Source organism: Rhinatrema bivittatum, chromosome 7 (assembly GCF_901001135.1).
Source record: "Rhinatrema bivittatum chromosome 7, aRhiBiv1.1, whole genome shotgun sequence".
Classification (NCBI taxonomy): domain Eukaryota; kingdom Metazoa; phylum Chordata; class Amphibia; order Gymnophiona; family Rhinatrematidae; genus Rhinatrema; species Rhinatrema bivittatum.
Window position 1 is genome coordinate 104,531,000 of NC_042621.1, and position 12,024 is coordinate 104,543,023.

Genomic DNA, 12,024 nt, shown 5'->3' on the forward strand with positions numbered 1-12,024 from the left:
TGTGCTTGAGGGGGAGAGATATGAGTGTGTGGGGGCCAGACATGTGCTGGGGGGAGGAGAGAGATGAGTGTGTGGGGGACAGACAATTTGTTTTATTATTGTTTCTCATAAATTATAACAATAACATGAATCTTGGAATATATATTTTTAATATAAATTTAAGGTTTTCATGAGATAGGTTGTGTTGTGAAACATTTTATTTATGTATATATTTAAGGAAACATACATAAATTGTCGAAATATGTTTCGTTCGTTTAACCTTTAACCTCTGGTTTACTAGTAGACTGAATTACCGTGTCGTGAAATTATGTTTGTCTAAAAAGTGTGTCACCAACATGAAAAGTTTGGAAAGCTCTGCTCTAGCCTTTTAGGGATCCACAGTGTTTATCCCATGCCCCTTTGAAATCCTTCATAGTTTTAGTTTTCACCACTTCCTACGGAAGGCATCCACCACCCTCTCTGTGAAGTATTTCCTGACATTGGTTCTAAGTTTTCCTCCCTGGAGTTTCAAATCATGACCCCTGGTTCTGCTAAATCGTTTCCAATGGAAAAGGTTTGTTGACGACAAACCTTTTCCATTCTACTGCCAAGGCCTTAAACCAACTTCCAGTGTGCCCTCTGGCAGTTCACAACATTAAATCTTCTGATATACCCTTCAGCATAGCAGAGAATTAAATCTGTTCTTGGTGTATCCTATGGCATTTCTAAACATTAAAACTGCTTCTTTTATACCTTTTGAAGTTGTTTCAATGGCAGGGGAACTCTCTAGGCCAAAAACTTCACATTTTGGTGCAGTGTAGTAGACTTCTTTTTGGGGCGTGACTGAGGAGGATTTTCTTTTTGTAGGACTTTTCTTTACAGTACTTTCCTGATTTGGATCTGTAATATGGTAATGAGACAAAAAGAAAAGGAAAATAAGACTGGCATAGATAAATGTGGTTTCTTACCTGATATTTTTCTTTCTTTTGAGTCCTACCAGACTAATCCAGCACAAATGGATTTTACCCTCCTACCAGCAGAAGAGGCAGAAAACTACTGTTTTGCTAATGTCAGCCTATATAAGACACTGTGAAGCCCGTAGTTCAGTATTTCTGCATCAAAGCAAGAACAAGTTATCTAAAGCACACTCCTCTCCCACCGACCCCCACAAGCAGGGGAGTTGCAAATGGGCCTCTAAAGGAACTTGGCTACTAAACAATTTATTAACAAAAGCCAACTAAAAAACCTATTACAAGACCCATCATCTAATGAATGCTCTTAAGCAGGTTGTTAGCTGAAAACAGAGGGAGAGTACTTGGACTGGTCTGGCAGGACTAAAGGAAAGAAAACTATTCGGTATGAAACCACATTTTTCCTTCCTTTTCTTCCCACCAGACCAGTCTAGAATGGATGGGATATTCCCAAGCCACACTTGCCCAGGGAGGGACAAACCTGCATGTAATATGCTTGCCTTGAACAAGACAGCCTGTCTAGCTTGTATGTCCAACTGGTAATGCTTAGAAAAGGAATTCACCCTGCAAATCTCTTCTGGAGAAACCGAATGCAGCTCTGACAAAAAGCCACCTGACTCTGTGGAATGTGCCCCAAGACCCTGGGCACCGATAAACTTCTAGAAATTTAGGATGAACCAAAAGCCTCGTTAAGCCACCTAGCAATAGTGGCTTAGAGGCTTCATCATCTGCTTTTGACCATTAAACAGAATAAATAAATTATATGAATTTCCTGAATGAATTAGACACCTTCAAGTACCTAAACAAAATTATTTTAATATCCAATAGGTGAAGATCCACTAGGTTCCCCTTATAGTCTTCTTTCAGCCAAAGGACTGGAGTTGCACAACCTGATTCAAATGAAAGGACACCACCACTTTGAGCAAAAAGGTGTGGATGGAAACCCCAATTTCTGAAAAATTCAGAAATGACTCTCTACAAGATAGGGCCTGTAACTCAGGTATTCAGAGTTGTCAAAATGGCTATTAGAAAAAACAGTCTTTAACGTGAAATCCTTAATAGATGCTCCCCAAACAGGTTCAAATGGAGTTCTACATAAAGCTCAAAGGACCAAATTTAGATCCCAGAAAGGACAAAGCTTTCGAAGAAGAGGCCAGAGATGCTTCACCGCCTTAAAAAACCAAGATATGTCTGGATTGACTAGCAACCCCGGGGAGAGGACTCCAGAGGTCACTGCGAGCGATCCAGACTTCAGGCTCCACAGGCCCAGCTTCCAAAGGCCTCACGGCACACGCACCTCAAAGCTCCTTACTATAAATTTACAACAGATTTTATGTAGAAGGAATTTTATTCAAAATAAGAGTCAATAAGGTGGGTAACCAGGTAGATATAAGTAGATCAAATAAGTGTTCTGAGGATCATTGTCAGACAAATATAATACAAATCAATAGACTAAAAGTACATAAGAACATGCCATACTGGGTCAGACCAAGGGTCCATCAAGCCCAGCATCCTGTTTCCAACATGGGCCAATCCAGGCCATAAGAACCTGGCAAGTACCCAAAAAGAACCTGGCAAGTAGATTAGCTTTACATCCCTACTCCCTTAGAAATGTTAACAGGATAACAAATCAACAAAATTAAGATGCAGAAAATAGTCCAGCAGCAAGAGGGAGCTTTCCAGTCTTTTGCACAGAGTACCACATGTATCATCCCAGCTGGAGAGAGGCTGTATGTGGGCACTAGGTGCAAAGAGCTCCTAGCCTTCAGAGAACGAGTCCAATCTCTGAAGGCTAGAATGGCAGACCTGGAGGAGCAAAGGGAGAGACAGAAGTATAGGGACGGCTCAAGAGAATCTGCTGCCTGAGGCGAGGGATGAGATGGCGCTCCCCCAGCCCCACCTGACAGGGAACTACACAGGTCAAATCATCAAGAGGGGAGTCTCTATGAAGTCTGGCCCTTTTAGTGATTTGAAATGTTGCAGAAGGGGAAAGAAGGGGTCAGAGTTCCCAGAGGAGTTGCAGAGTGATAAGGTTTGTAGGAAGCTGGCAAACCCACCATACTAGTAAAAGAAAAAAAGGAAACGTTTAACCAAAAAAGAAAGAGTATTACCGCTTCTTCTCTCAATAATAAATAGTGCAAAAATGCATCACAACTGTGTTTAATTATTTGAAAAATATTTATTAATTATCTATAAGGGCTGAAGCCGCATCAGCAAGCCAGGCGACGTCCTTCGTACACAACGAGGTCTTCCGGTCTAATCAATCATCTGCAGTTTTATGATGTTGTGAGTTATTCAAAAGTTTTAAGTATGAGTAATAGCTAGTATTGTGAAGCGGAAACTTTACAATTCACACCGGTGAAAAGTGACATTGTTAAAACTTTTGAATAACTCACAACATCATGAAACCGCAGATGATTGATTAGACCGGAAGACCTCGTTGTGTACGAAGGACGTCGCCTGGCTTGCTGTAGCGGCTTCATTTTCATATAATTAAACACAGTTGTGATGCACTTTTGCACTATTTATTATTGAGAGAAGAAGCGGTAATACTCTTTCTTTTTTGGTTAAATGTTTCCTTTTTTCTTTTACTGTTATAATAACGTGGGAATGTACGCACTCTTTTTTTTTTTTTTTAATTTGTCACACTCACCATACTCCCAGGAACCCTAAGACTTGCCTCCCACCTTTCCTCAGCAGTTTCCCCCTGGAGATGTGGGAGATAGGTGAATGGTGGTGGTCTGTGTGTGGCACACTCTCTCTCACTCACTGGTGCTCTCATAGAAACACAGAAACATAGAAATGACGGCAGAAGAAGACCAAACGATCCATTCAGTCTGCCCAGCAAGCTTTCACACTTATTTTTTTTTTCATACTTTTCTGTTACTCTTGTCCCTTTAAATAACTTTTTTGGTTCTATTTCCCTTCCACCCCTGCCATCGTAGATAGCAGTGTTGGAGCTGCATCTAAGTGAAGTATCTAGCTAATTGGTTTGGGGCAGTAACCGCCGTAATAAGCCAGCTTCTCCCACGCTTGTTTACCCAGCCTGTGCAACTCAGTCCTTGTTAGTTGTTTGAATACAAATCCTCTTTTCTTCATTCTCCCTGCCGTTGAAGAAGTGAGCTGCGCTGGATATGTATTCTAAGAGAAGTATCAGGCTTGATTCGGGGTAGTAACCGCCATAACAAGCAAGCTACACCCATTTGTTTTACCCAGACTATGTAATTCGGACCTTGTTGGTAGTTGTCTGAATATAAATCATCGTTTCTTCATTCCCCCTGCCACTGAAGCAGAGAGCTATGCTGGATATGCATTGAAAGTGAAGTATCAGGCATTTTTGGTTTGGGGTAGTAACCACCGTAACAAGCAAGCTACTCCCCTGTTTTTATGTGGATGCAAATCCTTTTTTCCACATTTCCTCTTGCCGTTGAAGCATAGAGCAATGTTGGAGTTGCATTAACTGTGTGTATGCAACTCCATGGTGAGACTGCACCTTGATTACTGTGTACAATTCTGGTCGCCGCATCTCAAAAAAGATACAATTGCGATGGAGAAGGTACAGAGAAGGGCTACCAAAATGATAAGGGGAATGGAACAACTCCCCTATGAGGAAAGACTAAAGAGGTTAGGACTTTTCAGCTTGGAGAAGAGACGACTGAGGGGGGATATGATAAAGGTGTTTAAAATCATGAGAGGTCTAGAACGGGTAGATGTGAATCGGTTATTTACTCTTTCGGATAGTAGAAAGACTAGGGGGCACATTTAAAACTAATCGGAGAAAGTTCTTTTTTACTCAACGCACAATTAAACTCTGGAATTTGTTGCCAGAGGATGTGGTTAGTGCAGTTAGTATAGCTGTTTTTAAAAAAGGATTGGATAAGTTCTTGGAGGAGAAGTCCATTACCTGCTATTAAGTTCACCTAGAGAATAGTCACTGCCATTAGCAATGGTAACATGGAATAGACTTAGTTTTTGGGTACTTGCCAGGTTCTTGTGGCCTGGATTGGCCACTGTTGGAAGCAGGATGCTGGGCTTGATGGACCCTTGGTCTGACCCAGTATGGCATTTTCTTATGTTCTTATGTATGTTTATTGAATAAGGGTATTAATCTCCAAGTAGTAGCTGTCATTCCCGCAAGCCACCCCCAAGCCTCTTCTCTTCATTCACATCCTGTAGACTTTATGGATCCACAGTATTTATCCCACGCCTCTTTGAAGTCCTTCACAGTTTTGGGCTTCACCACTTCCTCCGGAAGGGCATTCCAGGCATCCACCACCTTCTCCGTGAAGAAATACTTCCTGACATTCTTCTCAGGCTGGAATCTCTGCTTCAGATGACACCCTGCTGGATTGGGCCTCTCTTTATTCACTGCAGCAGGAGAGGAGGCATTGATGGCTTCACGGGGCCTTCCTTTGTTTCGCAGTGGGTGGGAGGGGAGATACTGATGGCCCGAATGGGCCTTTTTTCGTGACCCGCTGGAGGGAGGAGAGGTGCCAGCGGCCTTTAATTTCAGGCCGCGGGAGGGAGGAGAGATGTCAGCAGCCTTTAACTGCGCGCTGCAGGAGGGAGGAGAGGTGCTGGTGGCCTTTAATTGCACATCACGGGCGGAGGTCTGAAGGAGATTCGAGACACGGGCTGTTACTGCAGGAGGGAAAGGGGAAGCACTTATGTAATTTCTCATAGTGTAATGCCACGGTAGGCTGTGGAATAAAACCACAGCTCCTTCAGATTAGATAGAGGATGTGCTGCTGTGCTGGACTGGAGGGAAAAAATCCAGACAACTTCTGGACATTTTAAACCTCCATCTGGCTTCCAGATATGCGCAGGGAGTTCTATTTTGTTTGCTGGCAGGGGGTTGGAAGCCCACTGTATAGCTAAATATGTATCAAGAGGCTGGGGGAGGTGGCCACTGAGCGCTTTGGAGGGAACCTTTTGTTGCTCCAAAATTTTGCCACCTGAAGCGGCCACCTCACCCTGCCTCATTATAGAACCGCCCCTGCAGAGATATGTAGAGGAGACAGTTAGGGACATAGTAAAGCAGTCCCACCTCCAATGTGACAGCCCCTGTGCTTGCCTGGAAGGAGCGCATCACCTTGGTGAGGCAGGAAACAATACTGTAGCTTGGACCTGCCCTCAAGGTGATATAGTGTCCTCTTGCATCGAGAATGTGTCTTCAGGAGCATGTGCCAGGAAGGAAGGGTTAGGACTAGGGATGTGAATCGTTTTAGGACGATTAAAATTATCGTCCGATAATTTTAATATCGTCTTAAACCGTTATGGAACACAATACAATACAGATTCTAACGATTTATCGTTATAAATCGTTAGAATCGTGAGCCGGCACACTAAAACCCCCTAAAACCCACCCCCGACCCTTTAAATTAAATCCCCCACCCTCCCGAACCCCCCCCCAATAACTTAAATAACCTGCGGGTCCAGCGGCGGTCCGGAACGGCAGCGGTCCGGAACGGGCTCCTGCTCCTGAATCTTGTCGTCTTCAGCCGGCGCCATTTTCCAAAATGGCGGCGGCCATAGACGAAAAAGATTGGACGGCAGGAGGTCCTTCCGGACCCCCGCTGGACTTTTGGCAAGTCTCGTGGGGGTCAGGAGGCCCCCCACAAGCTGGCCAAAAGTTCCTGGAGGTCCAGCGGGGGTCAGGGAGCGATTTCCCGCCGCGAATCGTTTTCGTACGGAAAATGGCGCCGGCAGGAGATCGACTGCAGGAGGTCGTTCAGCGAGGGTTCCGGCTCCTCGCTGAACGACCTCCTGCAGTCGATCTCCTGCCGGCGCCATTTTCCGTACGAAAACGATTCGCGGCGGGAAATCGCTCCCTGACCCCCGCTGGACCTCCAGGAACTTTTGGCCAGCTTGTGGGGGGCCTCCTGACCCCCACGAGACTTGCCAAAAGTCCAGCGGGGGTCCGGAAGGACCTCCTGCCGTCCAATCTTTTTCGTCTATGGCCGCCGCCATTTTTCGGCGCCATTTTGGAAAATGGCGCCGGCTGAAGACGACAAGATTCAGGAGCAGGAGCCCGTTCCGGACCGCTGCCGTTCCGGACCGCCGCTGGACCCGCAGGTTATTTAAGTTATTTGGGGGGGGTTCGGGAGGGTGGGGGATTTAATTTAAAGGGTCGGGGGTGGGTTTTAGGGGGTTTTAATGTGCCGGTTTTTCGATTTTTCACGACCCGCAGGTTATTTAAGTTATTTGGGGGGGGTTCGGGAGGGTGGGGGATTTAATTTAAAGGGTCGGGGGTGGGTTTTAGGGGGTTTTAATGTGCCGGTTTTTCGATTTTTCGATTTTTAACGATTTTTAACGATTTTTCACGATATTTTACCCCCCCAAACGGCAACAATACGATTCCCTCCCCCTCCCAGCCGAAATCGATCGTTAAGACGATCGAGGACACGATTCACATCCCTAGTTAGGACAGCCGGTGTAGTTGGTGATTTGATTATTAAGAAGTTAGATATCTGGGTGGCTGGTAGACCTGAGAATTTCTTAGTAACTTGTCTGCCTGGTGCAAATGTTGTGGAGCGCTAGGAGAGCGGTCCCACTTACCAAGAGCTAAGTGGGACCGCTTACCTCCTGGGCCACGGCTCGACCCCAGAGGAGCTCCGAAGAGGTGCCTTGGTAGGCGAGGCATGCCCAAGCATGGGCTGGACGGAAGACTGGAGATACTGACCCTCCTCCGGACCTGCACGCTTCGGAAGACCAACGACGCAATGATGGTCTTATGAACAGTCCTCCGACCGTTCCAAGCCCTTTCAGACCTGCCGCAGGGTACAGCAAGAAGCAGCAGGCCGGATGGAGGCCAGGGCAGCAGAGACCGGAACATGAAGACTCAGGGACGAGGTACTTGGATGCACAGACGAAGACTCAGGCACAGACGAAGACTCAGGAACGAGGTACTAGGCTTTCAGAAGACTCAGGAACAAGGTACAAGGCTTGCATCATGAAGCGCCCTACTCAGCCCGCCTGTGAGGCTGGTCGTGGACCACGACATGGCTTGCCGCGAGGTACCAAGCGTACAGAAGATTCAGGAACGAGGAACCAGGGGTTCAGGAGAGCAAGACAGACTCACGGACTTCAGGATCAGGAGAAGCAACAACAGGCTGGATCACGGATATCAGGAACAAACATCTGGACTGGAACACAGATACTGGATCAGGAGACAGACCTTAGGGCTGGCACACGGATATCTGGAACAGCAGGTAAACATCAGGACTGGAACGTAGACAAAAGGACAAGACAAGGAGCTCCAACGAAGAACAGGAAACACAGGACCTTGAAGAAGTGCTGGAACAAGGACGACTCCTGGAGTGAAGGACAGCAGGATCCCAGGAGTGACCAACTCCTTGCAAAGGCAAAGCTGGAATGAACGCTGAGCCCTTTTGTAGGGACGAAGAGGACAATGCCCAGGGGGGGGTCAGCAGAGGGCCACACCTGGCTGGCCCTTGAAAAACTGGAGAGAGGCGTGCCTCCACGCCTAAGGACTGCTGGGAGAAGAGAGAGCTGGAAGCTGGTGGCGTCCTCAGCCATGTGGAAGGCCCGAGGAAGCCAGGCAGGCAGTGGAGCAGCTCCGCTCCGAAGCTGGAGAGATGGCAGGCTGCAGGAGCGGCTCCCAGCCGTGAAGACTGAAGCAGGAAGAGAAGAAGGGCTGGCTGCAGGCAGAGCAGAGAGCCGCAGGAAGCTGCAGGCACCGGCAGGGATGGCCTCCCTGCCGGCTGAAGACCCCGGCATCGGCAGAGCTCGTCGGGGAGAGGCAGGAGCAGCAACAAGGACCCGGCCGCATGGAAGAGCTCCCGGCGGCCCGACCCTGCCGCGCTGGATCGGAGACAGCCGGGGAGGAGCCCGGCGACGGCGGCAGGCCTGCCGCGAGGGAAAACAGTGTCAGCGGCCCGACTGGCTGTGGTGGTAAGAGCCTGCCCGCGAGGAGCGCGGGCAGAATCGCAACAGCAAAGGTGGTGGACCTCACGTGGCACAAACAGAATTTTAGATAATGCTGGGGAGGAACTGGCTGTCTTGGTACATGTGGGTACCAATGACATAGGAAAGTGCAGGAGAGAAATTCTAGAAGTCAAATTTAGGATTTTAGGTTGAAAGTTGAAATCCAGAAAATGCAGGGTAGCATTCTCAGAAATGTTCCCTGTTCCACATGCAGGACCCCGGAGCAGGCAGAACTCCAGATTCTCAATGCATGTATGAGACGATGGTGCAGGGAAGAGGGTTTCAGGTTTAGAACATAAGAACAAAAGATATGCCATACTTGCAGATTGTGATAAAATGCAGGAGGACCTTGCGTGACTGGAAGATTGGGCTTCCAAATGGCAGATGAAATTTAACATGGACAAATGCAAAGTGATGCATATAGGGAAAAATAACCCTTGCTGTAGCTACACAATGTTAGGTTCTATCTTAGGAGTTACCACCCAGGAAAGAGATCTAGGCGTCATAGTGGAGAAAAACATTGAAATTGTCAGCTCAGCTCAGTGTGCTGTGGCGATCAAAAAAGCAAACAGAATGTTAGAAATTATTAAGAAGGGAATGGCAAATAATAGGATGGATATCATAATGCCTCTGCATCGTTCCATGGTGAGACCGCATCTTGAATACTGTGTACAATTCTGGTCGCTGCACCTCCAAAAAAGATATAGTTGCACTGGAGAAAGTGCAGAGAAGGGTGACCAAAATGATAAGGGGAATAGAACAGCTCCCCTATGAGGAAAGGCTAAGGAAATTAGGGCTGTTAAGTTTGGAGAAAAGACAACTATGGGGGGATATGACAGAGGTCTACAAAATCATGAAAGGACTTGAACAAGTTAATGTAAATCAGTTATTTACTCTCTCAGATAATAGAAGGACCAGGGGGCACTCCATGAAGTTAGCAAGTAGCTCATTTAAAACAAATCAAAGAAAATTGTTTTTCACTCAGCGCATAGTTAAGCTCTGGAATTCATTGTCAGAGGATGTGGTTACTGCAGTTAGTGTAACTGGATTTAAAAAAGGTTTGGATAAGTTCCTAGAGGAAAAATCCATAAACTGCTATTAATTAATAAGCAATAGTATCTTGAGATTTATTTAATGTTTGAGTACTGGCCATCATTTTGGAGAAGGGGAGGCCTTTTCTTAATGGATGGGCTCCACTTTAACCAGAGTGGAACAAGGCTGCTGGCACTAACCTTTAAAAAGGAGATAGAGAAGCTTTTAACCTGGATGACGGGGAGAAACCAACTGTTGCTCAGAAGCACATGGTTTGGAATGATGTATCTTTGAAGGATACTAAGAAAACAAGGAAATTAGGGCATCCCAGTTAGAGAGGTTGTAATAAATGCTGAAGTGGACCAGGCACTTTTAGGTAAAGAGTAGACAGACCAGGAAAGAATGGGGAGGCTGGGGTTGTTCAGTTTGGAGGGGAGATGACAGAGGAGATGTGGTGGAGATCTACAAGATCATGAAAGGGCTTGAACAGGTTTATGTAAATTGGTTGTTTGCTCTCTCAGATAACAGGACTAGGGGGGCATTCCATGAAGTTAGCAAGTAGCTCATTTAAAACAAACTGAAGAAAATTCTTTTTTCACTCAGCGTATAGTTAAGCTCTGGAATTCATTGTCAGAGGATGTGGTTATGGCAGTTAGTGTAACTGGGTTTCAAAAGGATTTGGATAAGTTCCTAGAGGAAAAATCCATAAGCTGCTATTAATCAATAAAGAACAATGGCTTGAGATCTATTTAATGTTTGGGTACTTGCCAGGTACATGTGACTTGGATTGGCCACTGTTGGAAACAGGATACTGGGCTTGATGGATCCTTGGTCTGACACAGTATGGCATATCTTATGTTTTGTTCTAAAGTAACCTTGTCAACTGATAAGCAGGTTGTTAATATAAACAAAAAAATATTTTGAAATGTCTGTATACAAATTCTAGAAGTCTAAAAAATAAGATGGGAGAGTTAAGAGTGTATAGCACTGGATGAAGAGGTTGATATAACTGTCAACTCAGAGACCTGGTGGAGGGAGAATAACCAATGGGGCACTGTGATACTAGGGTACAAATTATATTGAAATGATAGGATGGATCAAATTGTTGAAGGGGTGGTGGCACTATATGTTAAAGAGGGCATTGAGTCAAACAGGATAAAAGTTCTATAGGAAACAAAATGCAAGGTTGTATCTTTATGGATAGAAATTCCAGGTGAAAAGGGGAATAAACTAGCAGCGGGAGTGTATTACTGTCCACCTAGCCAGAATGAACAGTACAATGAAATGCTAAAAGAAATTAGGGAAGCTAACAAAACCAGCAGCACAATAATAAGGGTTACGTCAATTACCCGAATATCGGCTGGGTGACTGTCACATTAGGACACACTAGAGCGGTAAATTTCCTAGATGAAATAAATGACTGCTTCATGGAGCAGCTGGTACAAGAACCAATAAGAGGGGAAACTATTTTAGACCCAGTCCTTGGTGGAAACAGGATTTGGTGCGAGATGTAATAGAGTTACAGCCATTTGACAATAGTGATCACAACATGATCAAATTTGACTTAATACCTGGAAAGAGGTATTAAGGTCTACTGCGACAGAATTTAACTTTCAAAAGAGTGACTATCATAAAAAGAGGAAACTGGTTAGGAAAAAAAATGGAAGAAGCAGCTGCAAAAAGTTAAGAGCTGACATCAGGAAGCCTAGACCAGATATTTTCCACACATTAGAAGGCAAGCAGGCTGAAAAACGTCTGGCATGGTTAAAAGGCGACACGAAAGAGGTTATAATAGCTAAAAGAACATCTTTCAAGACATGGAAAAGGGATCCAAATGAAGAAAAAGGAAACAGCACAAGCAAAGGCAAATTAGATGCAAAGCATTGATAAGGAAGCAAAGAGAGAATTTGAAAAGAGGCTTGCAGTGGAAGCAAAAGCTCATAATAAAGACTTTTAAGATCCTATGTAAGGAGTCAGCTGGACCATTAGATGATCAAGGAGTAAAAGGGGCACTTAGGGATGACAAAGCCATAGCAGAGAGACCAAATGAATTCTTTGCTTCGGTCTTTACTGAGAAGAAGAGAGATACCCAGGC

General features: G+C 45.5%; 1 protein-coding gene across 4 annotated transcripts in view; it reads right to left on the reverse strand.

Moving 5' to 3' along the window:
* The window catches only part of VRK3 (VRK serine/threonine kinase 3), a 161,656-nt gene that overhangs the window by 119,479 nt on the left and 30,153 nt on the right, over positions 1–12,024 (reverse strand). For all 4 annotated transcript variants that reach the window (XM_029608855.1, XM_029608853.1, XM_029608852.1 and 1 more), the window contains one exon: positions 733–879. In XM_029608855.1, coding sequence (XP_029464715.1) covers positions 733–879 — 147 coding nt within the window. The remainder of the gene's footprint in view (positions 1–732; positions 880–12,024) is intronic.